The 19,758-nt window shown below is 37.6% G+C and overlaps 1 protein-coding gene across 2 annotated transcripts in view; it reads left to right on the top strand.

Annotated features, from left to right (window-relative positions):
* Window positions 1-12,870: 12,870 nt before the first annotated feature.
* Window positions 12,871-19,758, top strand: part of LOC131158396 (large ribosomal subunit protein uL18c-like) — a 32,848-nt gene continuing 25,960 nt past the window's right edge. Inside the window, exon 1 of one of the 2 annotated variants that reach the window (XM_058113242.1) lies at window positions 12,871-13,135. In XM_058113242.1, the coding sequence (XP_057969225.1) occupies window positions 13,008-13,135 (128 nt within the window). In that variant the 5' untranslated portion in view covers window positions 12,871-13,007. The remainder of the gene's footprint in view (window positions 13,136-19,758) is intronic. The other variant, XM_058113243.1, reaches the window with a different exon arrangement.

Below are 19,758 nucleotides of genomic sequence, written 5' to 3'. Positions count from 1 at the left end.
TTGACGAATTGCCTTCTTGACCTCGTCGATGAAGGCTAGTGTATAAATATGCATAACTTTCATTTTATGGCCAAAAATCCTACAAGAATTTCTCTCTCTCTCTCTCTCTCCTCACTTCGTCCCTCCTTCCTTCTCTCTATGATCTCGGGTCGGGTTCTTGCCGATTCGACGATTTGGTGCCACCACGACGCTCCTGGGAAAATTCTCTAAAAACCTACTGGAGTGGATCGTCGGTGGAGCTACTTTGGAATTCATCCCTAGTTTAAGGTAAGGATTTTTATTCAAAATTTGGTCTTTCCATAGTTATAGGAAATGTTGTACACAAAGAAATACTGAAGTTTAGTTCTGAGAGATGTTGGTTTCAGGGTGTTGAACGGGGAACCTTGTAGGTGTAGGACACGAGTATATTTTAGGGGATTTTTTCTTAGAAATCAGGTAAGGCAATAAACTAAAGTAGTTATTTTTTCATAAATATTATTATTAAATTATTAGAATAATTATGTTAAGGAAAGCATGTATTATATTTGTATATTATTGAGAAAATGCATATTTGGAAAAATACTCCTATGTTACTGAAATGTATGTATTAGTAAGAAATGCTAGAAAATACGATTTTAGAATAAAATGTATGGTTTTATTCAGCATTGTGTGGCATAAATGTTATTTTACGTGAAAAGTATTATGTTATGGCAATTTTACGAATAAAGTATGTTTTCAAAAATGATGAAATATTGCAGTAAATTATGATTTCAAAATACATGATAAAAAAATTATTTATTTAGAATAATATGTATGAAATGTTTGGCGCAATGCCGTAATTGATAGCTGACGCAAGGCCATATATTATGTATGATTTCGGTGCAATGCCGTATTTATAAACATTCAGCGCAAGGCCGCAAATATGAAAGAAATCGGTGCAAGGTCGTATGTATATATGTTATTACAGAAAATGCTATCAGTCTATTTATGTTAGACAAGTATATTATCATGTATTATATGTTATCAGAACCTGAATGATAATTCAGTTCAGTTTCAGGAGCACAGTACCGTAGCTATACAGATCAGATTATTATATTTCAAACTTATGCTAACCGCCCCTACAAGTAGAGGGGATAGGAGATGGATAGTCGATGTGGCTTTCAGTGTAGATATGTTGATGTCTACCTAGCAGTCCGGACCACGGTGTGGAGGGCCTATCGTACTTACAAACATTTTTGACTCAGCAGTGGTCGGCCAACCATTGTCAGGTCCCACCTTCGGACTGCGCAACCCGTCTTGGGGGGTAATACATGACATCAGTTAGCTATACATCTTGGGTAAATTTTTAGTATTATTAGCTATACTAGAAAGATCATAAACAGTACGACTTATTAGAAATATGAAAGTATATGTTTATGTAGTTATTAAATGATTAATGCTTTTTAGTATGCAAAATGTACTGTATATTTATAATAGTATTAAATATTCATGTTCCCACATATCTATATTTAGTTTATTTTTCCCTTACTGAGAGGTGTCTCACCCCTAACATTAAATAATTTTCAGGAAACCTAGAAAGACCAACGGAGTAAGGCCGCCGTTGAGTCTGTTGTACTACCCTGCTAAAAGGGTAAGTTTGATCTAGGATTAGGAGATTTTGATGTGGAATCCTAAAGATATTTTTGGATATTTTGGGGATTGTGTTTGAGTACAGTATTATTTTGGATTGTAGTTAACTCTGGCATTATTTATTTTATGGTTTGATGGATGTTATCTATATTTACTGTTGCTTAGGTTTCCGTTGTGTATGTTAGGTGTACCTCGCTATCCACAGGTTCGGGTTCACTTTATTGATTATGTTTAATTATATAGTAAAGTAAGCAGGTTGTTACAATATCTATATTTTTGCAAATAAAGCTATTGTATTATTTGATTCATGAGCAACACATTCATTCATATCTCTGGGGTATATCAAGATTTGTGGGGTGGGAACTCAGCTGTTAGATACATACCTATATATGGTCACATCGATGGGAACCGTAGTGGTATGTAGAAAAGTACTTAAGGACTATCCAATTGGGATTCAGGGGAGAATGCTACCTGCTAATCTAGTGGTGTTTGACATGTATGGATTTGATGTGATTTTGGGGATGGACTGGCTAGACTCTAGTTATGCTAGTAGAAATTGTCACAGGAAGGAGGTAGTGTTCAGACCTCCTGGGGAGTAGGAGTATAAATTTGTTGGGTCATGCGTGCACTCCTCGCCACAAATACTATCAGCTATTCAGGAAAAAAGGCTACTCTTAGATGGATGTTAAGGGTACCTAGCGTATGTGAAGGAAACACCAATGAAGGGACTAAAGCTGGAGGATATCCCAGTAGTGAGGGAATTCTCGAATGTGTTTCCGGAAGACTTACTTGGGTTGCCTCCCGATCGTGAAGTTGAGTTTGTTATTGATCTACTTCCAGAAATGACACCAATAAGGCTCCATACAAAATGACTCCGGCAGAATTGAAGGAATTGAAGGAGCAGTTATAGGAATTAGTGGATAAGGGATTCATCAAACCTAGTGTGTCACCTTGGGGAGCACCAGTTCTTTTTGTTAAAAAGAAATATGGGTCGAGGAGGATGTGTATCGATTATGGGGAAATATATAAGGTGACAACCAAGAACAAGTACCCACTACCCCGGATAGATGATATATTTGACCAACTCTAGGGAACACAAGTCTTCTCTAAGATCGATCTCCGATCCGGGTATTTATCAAGTGAAAGTCAAATCAGAGGATGTTCCAAAGACTGCATTCTGAACTAGATATAGTCACTATGAATTCTTAGTTATGTCATTCCGACTGACTAATGCTCCTGCTACATTTATGGACTTGATGAATAGGGTCTTCCATGAAAATTTGGATTAGTTTGTGGTGGTATTCATTAATGACATTTTAGTTTATTTAAAGAGTCCTAAGTAGCATGAGAATCATTTGAGATTGGTACTTCAGGTACTAAGAGAAAGGAAGTTTTATGCGAAATTCAAGAATTATGAGTTCTGGCTAAAGAAAGTTGCATTTTTAGGACATGTGATATCCAGGGGTGGTATTTTTGTGCACCCAAGTAAGATAGAGGCTGTAGTGGATTGGGCGAGACTGAGAAATGTTCACGAGGTCAAAAGTTTCTTAGGTTTGGCAAGGTATTATCGCCGATTCGTGGAGGGGTTTTCTAAATTGTCAAGTCCTCTGACAAAGTTAACAAGAAAGAATGCGAGGTATGAGTGGACAGACGAATGTGAGCAAAGCTTCATGGAATTAAAACAATGACTTGTCACTGCTTCGGTCCTGACTATTCCATCTAGAGAGGGTGGTTTTGTGATTTACAGTGATGCGTCTCAGAAAGGGCTTGGGTGCGTGTTAATGCAACAAGGGAAGTCTGTGGCATATTCTTCTCGGCAAGTCAAAGAGTACGAGAAGAATTATCTAATGCACGATTTGGAATTAACGGAAGTGGTTTTTGCATTGAAAATCTAGAGACACTACTTGTGTGGTGAAAGGAGTGAGATTTTTATGGACCATAAAAGCCTTAAGTACTTTTTCATGCAAAAGGAACTGAATATGAGACAAAGGAGATGGCTAGAACTAATAAAGGACTTTGATTGTACCATCAACTACCACCAGAGAAAGCCAATGTGGTCGCTGATGCGTTAAGTCGAAAGTCAGGGAATGCGTCAGTCTCAACAATGGTGACTCAATATCAAATCAAGATGAATCTGGAAAGATTTGGTGTGGAGATAGTAGAAGAGAATCATCAGGCTTTCATCGCTAACCTTGTAATCCAACTGACCTTGCTGGAAAAGATTAAGGTCGCATAGATGAAAGATTCAAAGTTAGTAAAGATTATGGGTAAAGTTCAGAGTGGATTGAGGACAAATTTTAACATCTCAAATAATGAGGTGTTGAGGTTTCACACCATATTATGTGTACCAAATGATGCATATATTAAATGAACAATTCTGGATGAAGCTCATCGCTCTCTTTATACAGTGCATCCAGGAAGCACCAAGATGTATCGGAATTTGCGGGAATCTTTTTGGTGGAACAACATGAAGAGGGAGATTACCCGATTCGTGGAGCAGTGTCTTACATGTCAGCAAGTGAAGGCTGAACAACAGAGACCGATAAGACCATTGCAGCCACTCCATATTCCTGAGTAGAAGTGGGAGCACATTTCCATAGATTTTGTAAATGGGTTGCCATCAACGCTGCATGGGCAAAACATCATTTGGGTAGTTGTTGACCGTCTAACGAAAGTTGCTCATTTTGTTCCAATCAAAGTTAACTACTCCATGAATAGACTAGCAGAGTTGTATGTTCAAGAGATAGTTAGATTGCACGGCGTACCAGTGTCCATCATATCAGATCGAGACCCACGGTTCACCTCCCAATTTTGGAAGAGTTTGCAAAAAGCCTTGGGGTCTCAACTCACCTTTAGCACCAAATTTCACCCCTATACTGATGGACAGTTAGAGTGAACAATTCATATATTGGAAGATATGTTGTGGGCATGTGTGTTGGATTTCGGAGGAAGTTGCATTCAGTATCTGCCATTGGTTGAATTCGCCTACAACAATAGCTATTAGGCCAGTTGAGATTGCATCATATGAAGCGTTATATGGTCGGAAGTACCGATCTCTATTATATTGGGATGAGGTTGGTGAACGGTGAATTTTGGGACTAGAGATTATACAGTAGACTTCAGAGAAAATCAAACTCATCCGGGATAAAATTAAAATAGTTTAGAGTCGGCAGAAGAGTTATGCTGATACTCGCGGATAAGAGCTAGAGTTTGATGTAGGGGATATGATATTTTTGAGGATTGCTCAAATGAAGGGGGTTATGAGATTTGGAAAGAAGGGTAAGCTAAGCACTAGGTATATCAAGCCATTCGAGGTACTGGAGAGGATTTGTCTAGTTGCTTACAGAATAGCATTACCCTAGGTGTTATCTAAGATTCATTACATGTTTCATGGGTCCATGCTGAAAAAAGAACATTCCAAATCCGTCGCATATGATAAGTTGTGAGGCGTTGGAAGTCAAGGATACCTTATCATATAAGGAAGTGCCAATTCAGATTCTAGACAGGAAGGGTCAGGAGCTACGAACCAAAAAGATTTCATTGGTAAAAGTACTCTAGTGTAATCATGCAGTTGAGGAAGTTTCATGGGAGTTAGAAAAGGAGATATGTCAGAGGTACCCACACTTATTCAACGAGGCTTAATGTTAAGTCAGGTAACTTTGACAGGTTATGTGGTTGCTTGAATCTTTGGGTATAGGTTTGTTTAGTATCTTTCATAATTTCATAAATATGGCCTTGCGCCGAACATTTCATAAATACGCCCTCGTGTCGATCGTCTCATAAATACGGCATCGCGCCAAAATCATATATAAATACAGCCTCGCGCTGAAATCATAAATATGACCTCACGCCGAAATCATAAATAAATATGGCCTCATGCCAAAATCATAAATACGACCTTGCGCCAAAATCATAAATACGGTCTCGTGCCAAAAATTTCATAATTACGACCTCGTGCTGAATATTTCATACATATCATTCTGAAAATAATCAATTTATCATACATTTCAACATCATAAGGTACTATATACTTTCATAATTTCTCAAACCATACTACGTTCATATCATTATCATATCATAATATTTCTTCACGTAAAATAATATTCATGCCACACATTTGTTGTATAAAACTTTACATTGCATTCTAAAAATCATAATTTCTGACATCTCATACATATATACACGTTTCAACATATTAGCAACATTTTTCTCAAACGTATATTTCCTTCGTAATCTATAGGTATAATACATGCTTTTCAGAAAATAACTTTTCTCATAAATAATAATAATTTGCATAAAAATGACTGCTTTAGTTTATTCCCTTACCTGACTACTGAGAAAAACCCCTATAAACTCTAGTCTCAAACTTGCAGGATTTCCTAATTAATACCCTAAAAAATGAAAACTCCCAATATTAAATTTCAATATTTTCATGCATATATCATTTCCTATAACTACCGTAAGACCAAATTTGACTTAAAAAGTCTTACCTCAACTCAGGGATGATTTTCAACTTGTTTTCACCAACGATTCGCTCCGTCAGATTTGGAGAGAACTTCCCCAAGAACGTCGTGGTGGCTTCAGATTGTCGAACCGGCATAAATCAGGCCCAAAATCGATGAGAGAGAGAGAGAGAGAGAAGAGAGGTTGCTTAATAGTGAAGTTAAAAATTTGGATTTTGATATTTATAGAACAGGGGATTCGTCGACGAGCCACGTAATTCGTCGACAAATCCTTTAATAATTTCGTTGTTGAAATTCAGTCCTCGTCGACGAAATTCAGTCGGCTCAAAACCTCTCTCAGTATTTCCTCGTCAATGAAATTCAGTCTTCGTTGACGAATTCTCTTCTACCCTCGTCGATGAATCCTGACTTCATCGACGAGTCCTCTGATAATTTCCTTTCCTCTTTATTATTTAAATTTCATTTTTATTCGGGTTGTCACATTCTCCCCTCCTTATAAAAGTTCATCCTCGAAATTTACTATTTATATAATTCATCATCCCTTATGGCGGAGGAATTTTATTACTTACCCTCACTTATGGCGGAGGAATACTGTGGTTACATCTCAAGTCCTGGGAGAATACATATACCAAAAGAAAATTTCCCCCAAAACTAAAATACCTCTTACTACTAGAATATTACATGTACCTACAAAAGAAACATTACATATTACTCACATTTCTTAATTACATTTGATCTTCCTGGAACGATTGCGGGTATTTTTGTCTGATCTGCTCCTCGAGTTCCTCGATGAAATTCAATTGGGTCAAAGCCTCTCTCGGTATTTCCTCGTAAACGAAATTCAGTCTTCGTCAACGAATTCTCTTCTACCCTCGTCGACGAATCCTGACTTCGTCAACGAGTCATTAGATAATTTCCTTTCCTCTTTATTATTTAAATTCCATTTTTATTCGGGTTGTCACATTTAAGTTGTTTAATTAGGTTTTATCAATTTTAATTTGTCGATTTTGGTTTTTGTTATAGTTGGTTTTGGGACAGTTTTGGTTGGTTATTGTAATCTCCTAAAAGCCTGGTATGTAACCATGGTATTCCTCCGCCATAAGCATGGGTTATTAATAAACTTGGGACGGGACCGCTATGTGGGTGGCTATCGGCTTTTCTGTAAAGTTAGATTACCATTTAAAGGAATTCTAGAGTTTGGGTTGAATCTTGATTAGCAAATTTCGAGGATGAAATTTTTATAAGGAGGGGAGGATGTAAGGACTCGGAATATAATAATAATAATAATAATAATAATAATAATAATAATAATAATAATAATAATAATAATAATAATAATAATAATAAGTGGTTTGGTACAATACCAAATCATCAACGGTTTCAGGGAGCTCAGGGAAACTGTCGACTGTTTTAGATAACCAAGAGCCTTTATGTAAGAACACAGAAAAATTGGTTTGGTAGGAGACCAAACCATTGACGGTTTCAAGAAAATCGTCGACCATTTCAGGCGGCCGAGGGTCTTTAAGTGGGGAGGATCTTACGTTTTTAAAAAAAATACTCTCATCTCTCTCTCTCTCTCAAATTAGGGTGTTGGGCTCTCTATCTCTCCATTCTCACTCTCTCATGTCTCTCTCTCTCCTAAGCTCTCCCGGGTCTCCACTCCCACTCTCCGATCCTCTCTCTCTCTCTCTTCTCCGATTGTTTCTCTATTCTCGGCCAAGTTTAAGGAAACTCAAGTTCCGTTTCCCGAAAGTTGTAGGCTCAGTTTCAGGAACGTGGTAAGTCTATCTTCGGTATTAGGTAAGGGAAATATATTATGTCAGTATATTATGGAAATTGAACCAATTAAACTTGAATATGTGGATGATTTTTGCTATTATACAAGTATTTGAGAAAAGTTAAAGTGAGTAGGGCGATCATCTCCTTTTTCTTGTAAAACATATATTTGGAGTTGCATTAAACTGTGGAGGTGATCATACCTTTATTTTCAGCAAACTATACCGATTATATTTTGTTTTAACATTCAAATAAGTGTGGCATGAGAATGCCTTGTTTTATTGCATAATAAAACCTATGAGTGTGACGTCCCGACCCGCCAAGTGGGGCCCGAGTGCCAGGTGTTTCAATCACCTGTATCTGATACCATAATTAACATACACGCAGCGGCACATGAATAAATAACCTCAAATAAATACCAGAGTTCTATATAACAACCAAAAATCAACACTATAACATCCAAATAACTGTATCCACAACCAGCATTTAAAACGTAATTCCGTACAAATATATCTATACATATATTAGTATCTCACAATACCCCAAAAAGAAACTATCACAAACAGTCCCAGCCTAGGCCTTCAAACCCGGTCTCCAGAAGAACCTGAAAAATTGTTAATCCACTAGGGTGAGACACTTCTCAGTAAGGGTGGAATAAATTATAACAGTGTGTGACAAATGAGTTTTAATATTTATAACTCAAAATAAACTACTTCTTATATAACATCAATAACAACTGAGAAAATGTACCATTAATAACATTCCCGACATCCAATATCACACACACATTCAATATGCACAAGTATATAATTTTTATGCAAGCGAAAGTCCCCAAGGATAGGGAAGATTACCCGCCCATACAAGTAGCTTCCCTCTGCTCTGGTACTAAAAACTACTTACCAGAGCACTCACCTTACTCAGTAAGCCCTTAGGTGAAGTATTATCTTACCGCTAGTCCACAGATAATTATTATTTTAAAGGCGAAGGTTTCCGAGGATCGGGATGTCTACCCGCCCGTACAAGTAGCATCCCTTTGCACTGATACCAAGAAACTACCTAACAGAGCACTCGCCTTTCTCAGCAAGCTCCCGGTGGTATGTTTACCTCGCCGCATGCACACACATGCATTCACAATATGCTATACCATTATTTTTATGCTATAATTAAATTCACATGCACACAACATATCCACACAGGAATCATGCATCTCATACTTCATCTTCCAATGTCCTCAGTACGTGGCCCACACAGAGCAACTGCGTACATGTCAGTACGTGGCCCACACAGGCACCTACGTACTTCTTATCTACACATGGCCCACACAGGTACCACTAACCGCACAGGGTACATAACATGGCCCACACAGGCGCCATTATCCACACAGGATATAACGTGGCCCACACAGGCACCACTACCCACACAGGGTATATAACATGGCCCACACAGGCGCCATTATTCACCAGTATCCAATCCCCATGACCTACCCGTCATACATCAGTAGAACAAGCTCCTCGACCTGCCAATGTCCTACCCCATATAAATAACGATATGACGAGCTCCTCGACCTGCCAACGTCACATCATCATTTATATATAGGCAATATAACAACCTCCTCATGCCAACGTTATATTGAGATGCATACGAATAACCACACAGTTAGTTCACACAAACGCATTAAATCATTTCCACACAGGAATCAAACATAACAACTCATTCATCTTATCATAATCATTTCAAACACCCCCACATACAAACCCAAATACCACAGTAATTCATATCCAATTTATTAGGAAAATTACTCCCATGTCACACGAATTTAATATCATAAACAATTATCCCAAATATAACCGTAAACCAAATAATCATTTTTTTTTCCAGTAATCAAACTATTCTGAAAATCATATAAATAAATAATAAATTTCGTATGCTTGTAAATAATTGGTTCACTTTAATAAAATACTGATATAATTTTATTCCCCCTTACCTGATTCCCTGAATTACGCTTGCAGGGCTCCCAAACTTATACCCGCGACGCTCACCCGAACCCTGATTCAATCAAATCAACCCCAATAAAATATTATTTTAACATTTCCTAATTTATAATAATTAAATGATAATTAATTTCTAAATAACACATTTATCCTAATTTTGGACTATTTCTACAATAACCCCACGAGAATTTCACTCTGCTAGACTTGTAGAGAATCATCCCTAAATTCTCGTGGTGGTGTCCGATCACCCATTTGGCTTAAAATTTAGGACAAATTGAGATAAGAATGAGAATTTGGCTTACCCCACGAGATATTCCCACGTTACTCCTACAACAAATCCACTTCGGTAGATATGTCGGTGGCGAAGAATGGAGTTCGGTGATATCTTTGGATTTCCAATTGGGCGAGAATCGACCGTAAAATAGTAGAAGAAAGAGGAGTGGAGAGTGAGAGAATATATTTAATTTTTTTTCTTTCTCTTTCTTTCTTTCCTTTCTTATCTGTTCTGTGCGCGTGAATTTTTTTTTCTCCTCTTTCCTTCTTTCCTTCTGTTTTGTTCCAGCGAGAAAACTCACACACTAAGTTTTCGTTTTTTTTTTCTTTTCTTTTCTCTTGTTTTTTTTCTTCTTTCCTTTATCCTTTCTTTCTCCTTGACCCATTCTTTAATATATATATATATATATATATATATATATATATACACTTATATATACTTACTTATATATACTTTTATATATATATACTTACATATATACTTTTATATATATATATATATATATCCAAAATCCTTAAATTTATTAATTTAATTAATTTTCTTAATAATAATTAATTAATAATAATAATAATATTTTTTTTAATTAATAATTTTTTATTTTATTTATTTATTTATTTATTTTTTGGGTCGTTACAATGAGAATTGTTATGGTATTATATGACAAAAACTGTGGTTTATACTGAGTTCTTGAAATGCTGAGAATAAGGCAAAGATTGTGAATTTCACAGTGAAATACTGATCATGTGATTGTTGAGAAATTTATGTATTGAGAACGATGGGGAGGAATTATTTGCGAATTATGCGTTGAGAATTATGAGCATGTTATTTGTTTTATTTATGTAAATTGCAATGTATGTTCTAAGAACCTTGATGGACCTGTGGATGCTTGGTACCGTAGTTAGTGGGAAAATCAGTGCAGCCACACTGTTGTGGAAGTGTAGGCCATGGGATAGTCGATTTGGCCGCAAATAGTTGTTGTATCCTCCTGGAGTCTAAACCAAGTTGCGATAGTCAAATCGGATTTACAGACGAGATACTTTGACTTAGCTTGTTGGTAGGCCAGCCAAGGTTAAGTCGAGTCTTTGGACCGCACAACTCATCATAGGAGTTAAATATGTCGTTAGTCCAGAATGAGAGGTCCTTTTAGACATAATTGTAGATTTATATATTTAAATATTTGGGGCTTTATTGAGCCGAAGTTATTAACTGAAGGAAAATATGTATTTTCAACTATACTGATGTGGGTATAGTTTAGAAATGCCTTTTCAGTTAAAGTTAAATAAATGGATATATTTGCTTACACAAAAACTCATGTTAATCACACACTGATAATAATCTATTCCATTTTACTGAGAAGTGTCTCACCCCAATAAATATTTTCACATTTTAGGGCAAATAGGAAATCAGGCTTAGGAGCTATAGAGCGGGGTGTAGATAGTAGAGTTAGGGTAAGTGTTTATATGAAATTGAACTAGTTATGCTTTTGTGTAACTTGGGATGTAAAATTGTTTTTGGGGAGATACCTATGTAATAATGGTGATGGTTTTTGTACTCTGGTATGGTATTTGAGATTTATTGTGTTTACCCTATTTGTTTTAAATATTGATAGGGGAAGGTGTACCTTGGACCCCACTAGGTTTCGAGTAGTTACAATTATCGTATCAAAGATACGTTACAGATGTGGCATCAGAGGTGTGTTTGTTTCGGGGCGTTATAGGATTATCTATCTGATTCTCACAATACTAAATCTCAAATTGGATATGTATTTTTTTATGGAAAAACTGTTATATCTTGGAAACTAGCAAAACAAACAATTACAATAATATCCTCCAATCATTCAGAAATACTAGCTATCCATGAAACTAGTAGAGAATGGTGTGTCTCAGATCAATAATTCCTCATATCCAAGAAAATTGTAGTTTTTAATCAATCAATGATATTCCAACAGTTTTATGTGAAGATAACAACATGTATAACTCAATTGAGAGAAGGATACCTAAAGGATGACAGAACAAAATATATCTCTCCAAAATTCTTCTATACGCATGAACTCTAAAAGAATGGCGATATAGATGTTTACAGATCCGATCAAGTGATAATCTTGTAGATTTGTTCACTAAAGCTTTGCCTACTACAACATTAAAGAAATTAGTTCATTTTATCGGAGTGAGACACCTTAAAGATTTTAACAGAAGGAGTTAATATATGGGTGACATCTAAGGGGGAGTGTTATGAAATATAGGTGGATGTCTCCCATGAACCTACCCAATATATCTATTCTAATCCATGCCCCTATGAATTTATCCTATATATATATATACACACTAATTCATATCCCTATAAGCCTGCTTTATATGTCTGCACTAATTCATCTTCCACCCCTTCATCTTCCATTCTTATTACCCTATAAAAGGGCATCCCCTCCCTCTCATTTGTATACACATACATATAGCATGCTTATATGGACATATTGCATACTTGAAGTGAGGAGCATATAGAAAGGGGAAAAAAAGAGGAGAGATAAAGAGATATCTTGTACAAGACATATTTCATATTATTTTTTAATTCTTCCCGTGATAGTGAGATTTTGATTCTATCCGCCTGTAGAATAGACATAGCCGAACCATGTAAATTTAATCTTGTCTTCATTTATTTTTTTGCTCGATTCTATTTATTTTATTATTAATTTCTGCATCATTTTATAGTAGAAAGACTTAATATTTCCCACCCTTCCTCGCGTGCGCGTGAAAAAGTATAAATTAGCAACGGCGGCTGAGAGGATAAATGATAATATGTAGAGAAAAAAAATGGATAATTTGATGGCACAGTGGGTGATTTGGTGGAGCCCACGTTAGCAACTAGCTGAAAACAAGCCGTCCACGAGTTGGATTTTGGATGCCGCCGGAAAGGAACCCCCTCTCGTCTACCTCTGCAAGCGCCATTGGCGCTCAGTCCGGGCTTTACTTCCTCCAATCGCCACTGCAGCTCAACAACGGCGGCCGCATTTTAACTCGTTTGAAGAGGTTAGGGTTTCTTATGTGCATCTATAGTGCTTGATGAAGCCCTTTGCCCCTATCTAACAAAGACTGTTTGAAAATAGTTGTGTTATGGTCTGTGTTGTTGGTAGGGTTAGGATTTGTTGAACCGGTGAATGATGCAAGTTCATATAAGTTGCGTAAGATAAACAAATTGTAAAGAAGAAAAAGAAGTTAGAACTTATGTTGCAGAACGTTTCCTGCATTTCTGATGTCTTTAACCAGCAAGGTTTTGCTGCTTAAAGAACATCCTATGTTTATGTCTTCGTGATAGTATTCTTTTTAAAACCTTTTTGCAAATGAAACAAATGCATCAAGTTTCAGAAAATCACTGACTGTGTCTTTCATTATTTATAGCCTTTTTGGAAAATGAGATAGTATAAAAAAAATGCCGAATGTAATTATTTATTAGTATTACAATGCTGAGCGTCCTCTGTTTTTTGCAAGTAAGATAATTTTCGAGACAAAAAAATGATGTTTGTGTTTATATATTTACAAGGCTGAATATCCCTATTTTTGGGCAAGTAAGGCAAATTCACCCTTTCTTGAATTGACATGAGTGGACATTCTACTGTGAAGATTGAGAGGAAAACTTTTAATGTTAATTGCTTGGATAGTACAACATTCATACTTTCTAAAATTGCAGGGTGATTCTTCTCATTTTTATCTTTTTATGGATTTTGAGAGCCTTGGGGGTGAATTGTTTGGGTCCTCTAGGTGCAGCAACTGGGCATTGGGGGGATGCTATCTTTAGAAGAGAAGGAGGCATGATTTCAATAAACTAGAGGAGGAATGAGAAGGGTAGGTTATCTATATCAAGAAGCATTCTCTTGGATGTCAAAGGCAAGCACTCTGTGCCCTAGAAGATAATTAGAATGAAGGTTGGCATAAGTTTCTAGAAACATTTTTGAAGTTGTCTATTGACCTTGAAGGATATCGTAGCATGAGTTGTGCATATTGTGGCTCCATGGACACCATTCATCGTGAGCAGAAGTTGGAGAAGTAGAATGTTTTTCAAAAGCTCTTGGATAACCTCTTATTCGCCGAAGTTGTCAGAGATTTTTTGGTAAAGGGAAGGAGAACATGTTTTTGACTACCAGTATAGGAAATACTTGGGGGTATTATCATGTTTATGAGTATAGGGAAGACTTGTGTTTGTTTGTGCTTGCTGATTTTGATAGTTGTCTACTGGCTGTGGTTCGATAATTGATTACTGTTCGTTTGCTATTTGATTTCTTTATGTCTGGTCGCGTTCTTCCATCTATTGATAGACGCTTTCTTCTTGCTTTATAGTCTATGTGGTTATGGGGGATGGAATTGACATGAGTGGACATTCTATTGTGAAGATTGTGAGGAAAACTTTTAATGCTAATTGCTTGGATAGTACAACATTCATACTTTCTGAAATTGTAGGGAGATTCTTCTCATTTATATCTTTTTATGGATTTTGACAGCCTTGGGGGTGATTTGTTTGGGTCCTCCAGGTGCAGCAACTGGGCATTGGGGGGATGCTATTTTTAGAAGAGGAGGCATGATTTCAATAGACTAGAGGAGGAATGAGAAGGTTAGGTTATCTGTATCGAGAAGCATTCTCTTGGACGTCAAAGGCAAGCACTCTGTGCCCCAAAAGATAATCAGAATGAAGGATGGCATAAGTTTCTAGAAACATTTTTGAAGTTGTCTAAAGATACCCGTAGCATGAGTTGTTCATATTGTGGCTCCATGGACACCATTCATCGTGAGCAGAAGTTGGAGAAGCAAAATGTTTTTCAAAGGCTCTTGGATAACCTCTTGTTCATCGAAGTTGTTAGAGATTTTTTGGTAAAGGGAAGGAGAGCTTCCGCGCAATTTGGAAGCAACTCCTTTTCAAACGTTGGTAATGGGGATTGGGCCTATATATAATGGGCCGAGAAGGGTTGTTAGCAAATGGGTTGAAAGGGGTAAAAATACTATGGCTATGCTATTCATTAGGGGGATCTGAGACCTTTTGGTTCTAAGGAAAGGAGATTTATTGATTTAGGTCCCTTTTCTAGTAGCCAAATGGGTAAGCTTGGTGGATTGGAATTGGGGGGGAAGTTAGAAAGGGAGGTCGGGCAAAGCTCTCAAGGTAAATTGAAGGGGGAGGATTTAAAGGCACAATGTTCGAGATACTTAAAGGTGATGGAGGAGAATCTAAGGAATGCTTAGAACGTTATCGACCCACGACTATCTCTTATCCCTTAGCGTAGCCGATGGGGAATCTAGAAGGGAGTTGAAAATTCCCGATAGCAGAGGTGGCGTAGTTTCTACATCAAACTTAGGGGGAGGGAAAGGTGAAGTAGTCAAAGGTGGTGATGGGCGGAAAGTTGAAGATAATTTGATAACTGGTGGTGAAGAGGTGGTCTCTAATATGGAAGATGACTCGAGCAGCTTTTGGCATTTTAAGAAGGAATTTTTGGTGGATTAGTTGAGAGCTGATTTAGATTTGTATGATGAGGATACCTTGGAACAACTTACAAAGGAATTTTTCAAAGGTGAGAGAGTGGAAGACTTGGGGCAAGGTGATGACAACACATAAAGTATACAACTATATAGGGAAGAGTGTGCTCAATTTTTTTTTGAAAATGTGCAAGGGGGTACAAATGACATTAAACACAACTTAAACCAGATGAAAGAATTGATTGATAAGGGGTCTTTGCCCCCTGTGCCTAAGCCTAACTCAGACACAGTGGACTTTGTTGATATTCTTTCTGTAAATGGATTCGGGGTTATTGATGGAGTGGTAGCTATCCCTATGGTCAGTTTGAATTTGTCCAAATTTGGAAAAAAAGGTATTCTTCCCCTTCTTTTCAATTCTTGTTTTTTTTTTCTTGACACTTTATTTCACAGGGAGGGTTCTATTGGGGTAGCGCTTCTGGTATTGGCCTGGGGGGGGGGGGGTAGTGAGAGAGACATTGTAGATCCAAATAAATTCCTTGAGGACCTGGGCTTGAAACTAGTTAGTCTTGTTGGGACCTAGGTGAAATTGTAGCGAGACCTAGAATATTGAGTGAAAAAAGAAGAAGGTTTCGAAAGAACATAAGAATTTAGTTTCTTCTATCAATTATGGGGGAGGGAAGGGAGAGTTGAGAAGGGAGGTAAACGAGTAAATTTATGAAAAATGTTTGTTGGAATGTTAGAGGTCTAGGATACTTTAGAAAAATAAGGCTAATCGAAGAGCTCTTACTTAGATATTCTCCTAATATTGTTTTGATTTAGGAGACTAAGCGTGAGAATGTTGATGGGGGGTTGTTAGAGGGATTTGGGAAGGATGTAATGAGGATTGGGCCTTTGTACCTTCTTGGGGGTCAGCAGGTGGTATTTTGGTGTTGTGGGATACTTGCGTTATTGTTAAAGTGGATAGTCTAGCAGCCTTTTTCTCTCATTCCATCGTAGTAGAAGTGAAAGGCCAAGGCCTATGGTGGGCATCATCAGTGCATGGTCCTTCTATACTAATCCTTTGGAGCTCTTTTTGGGATGATCTTTGTTATGTGTTTGGCTTTTGTGCTCCTACTTGGATAGCGGGAGGTGATTTTAATCCTGTGTGGTTTCCCCAAGAGAAGAAAGGGTGTGATAGATTTATTGCTACTATTCAAAGTTTTGATTCCCTTACTAGGGACTGTGTTTTGAGAGATCTTCCCTTTGATAATTCTAACTTTTTGTGGTCAGTGGGAGGTGCTAGATTGGTGGCAAGTGGGTTCGATAGATTCCTTTTTTGCACGGAGTGGGAGGATGAGTTCCCTAATCTCTCTCAATCCATTTTACCTATGCCCATTTCTAACCACTTTCTTATCATGTTGGAATCGAGGAAGGTTTCTTGGGCTTCTACTATTTTTAGGCTTGAAAATATGTGGTTGGATCATGATTCCTTGCAACCCTTAGGAATTCTTGGAATGAGGATGAGGAGAGGGGATGGGAAGGTTTCAGAGTCATGAAAAATTGAAGAGGTTAAAAGAGAAGTTAAAAGAATGGAATAAGGAGGTGTTATGAGATTTAAGGTTTAGAAAGGCCAGTATTCTAGGAGAATTGGCTGAGTTAGATAGGAAGGAAGTAGATAGTATTCTCTAGGGGGAGGAAGAGATGAAAAGGGTATCTTTGAAGAATGAATTGGAGGAGGTGATTTTCAGGGAAATGAGAAGTTGGAGGAGGAATATGAAGTTTAAATGGATAAAAAATGGTGATTGTAATTCTAAATTTTTTCATAGGATAGCTAATGGGTAAATGAGGAAGAATTTGATTAGGGAGTTGGAAGTGGACAGGAGGGGACATTATTTCCGATCAGAGTCAAATTGCATATGAAATCACTAATTTTTATTCTAATTTGTATTCTGAGGATGATAGTAGACCAATGGTTGAAGGTTTAGATTGGGTCCCTTTGTCTGGTCATGAGGTAGTTTGGTTGGCGAGACCTTTTGAGGAAGAGGAAGTGAGGATCATGATTTTTGGATTGGAGAGGGATATAGCTCCAGGACCTTACAGATTTAATATGGCTTTCTTCCAAGATTGTTAGGAGGTGGTTAAGGTTGACTTGCTTAAGATTTTTAATTAATTTTAGGGGAATGGAATTTTAAGTAAGAGTATCAATACTACTTTCATAACTTTAGTTCCGAAGAAGAATAAACCCATCAAGATGTCAGACTATAGACCTATTAGCTTAGTGTCCAGTGTATATTAGCTTAGTTTCCAGTGTTTATAAATCATCACTAAAGTTTTAGCTAATAGGTTGAATGAGGTGCTTGATAAGACTATCTCTCAGGCTCATAGCACATTTGTTGGGGTAGGCAAATGGTGGATGCCATTTTGGTTGCCAATGAGGTTGTTGAGGATATTCAGGGAGGAAGAAGAAGGGACTCAATTTTCAGTTGGATTTTGACAAAGCTTATGATGGAGTGAATTGGAATTTCCTGGATAAGATTTTTGTGAGGAAGGTGGTTGGTGAGAGATGGTGGCATTGGATTAGAGGCTGTTTGCATAATGTGAGCTACTCAGTTTTAATGAATGGTGAGTCTAAATCTTAGTTTAAGGCTACGAGAGGTATTAGGCAAGGTGACTTTCTTTCCCTGTTTTTTCTTTTTGAACAGAAAAATAAGAATTCATTAAAAGGGCACCAAGGGGGTGCCGCCCATTTACAAGTAGGAGAAGAGGGAAAAAAAGAAAAGAAAAGAGAACAATCATCAGTGTGACAGTATATCCCAGAGAGAAAAATAAAATGAGCGTCCAGCATGTACTGCACACTAAAATAGGAAGAAAGCGTAGAGAGTCATCTATCCTTGAGGATTGTGGGAAAAGCAGAAGTTCCTTCATGTGCTCTAGCATTTCTCTATCCACGTAATCCAGAAGGCGGTGAGAAGGATTGTGGACAAGGCCTTTTTCCTTTCTCTATTTGCACAAGTACCCTTCCAAACCCAGATTTCCTTTCCCACAGATTCAGCAGTGACCCGATCTGTCAAAAAATAGCAATGGACAGATTCCTCAAATTCCCTGGGGCAGTAGAGCAGAAGGTGGTCAATAGTTTCAGCATCAACTTTGCAGGGAAAGCATCTGTTAACCAAGGTGGGACCCCTTCTCTGAAGATTATTGAGTGCAGGAATCTTCCCAAAATTTGCCTCCCAAGGAAGAAAAAAAAGCGACTTTGGTTGGCGCAAGAGTTTTCCAAATGGATTTCCAAGGTAAATCGCTTCTGGTCTCAGAGCGCTTGTCCAGCTGCTTGTAAAAGGAGCTGACTGTGAAGAAACCATTTTTTATTGAGCTTCCATAAGGGCACATCTGGAATTATCCTCTGAAGATTCGGATCTTCATTTGGACTGTGACTTAGAACAGGAGTAATAAGCATGATTTGCTATAAACAAGAAGGCTCCACAAGTCTCTTAGCCCTGCATGTGCTTGATGTGCCGCAAGTCCTGTGAAACAAGTGCCTCACCTTTTCCTCCATGGTTAGGTGGCAGTCCACCTTTGGAATGCTGTCATATCTTGCTTTGGTGGTGCCTTGCAATGTGGGAGATCTCTTGCTTGTGAAACATGGGGATTTTGGCTCATGTAGAAAGGGATAAATTTTATGCTGTGGTGTGATCTTCCTTTGGTTTGAGAGCAAGGTGAGAACATTCAAGGGTTGTACAACTTCTATTGGTTTTTTATGGGATAGAGTTGTGCTCTTGGCTTACTTTTGGGTGTATTCATTTAGTTTTTTGAGGTGTTTGTCCATGTCTGACATTCGAAGGTATTGGAAGGCAGCTCTATTGTAAACGTTTTGGTTATTGCTCTTTGTTTTAGGAGGACACCTTGTCCTCATCTCCTGGTACTTTGTTTCGCTCCTTAATAAAATTTTCTCCTATCCAAAACCAATATTGGGGGGTTGTTTTGATGGCCTCTAAGAGAAAGCTTCGCCATTATATTGTTAACGTGCAAATGACAACTATCAAACTTGTTGGGTCCTCCAACTACTTGTTATTGTAGTCTTAGCCTCTTAGGCAGTGTAAATGTATATTGACGCAAAAGGGAAATCAAAGTATTTGTTACATTCTCCTCCATCTCCATACTCCAAAGGATTATGAAGATTGGATGAAAGAGGGATTTTGCTTTGTTTGGTTGTAGCA

The sequence above is a fragment of the Malania oleifera genome, chromosome 6 (genome assembly GCF_029873635.1).
Source record: "Malania oleifera isolate guangnan ecotype guangnan chromosome 6, ASM2987363v1, whole genome shotgun sequence".
Taxonomy (NCBI): domain Eukaryota; kingdom Viridiplantae; phylum Streptophyta; class Magnoliopsida; order Santalales; family Ximeniaceae; genus Malania; species Malania oleifera.
This window is presented reverse-complemented; position numbering and strand designations above follow the sequence as displayed.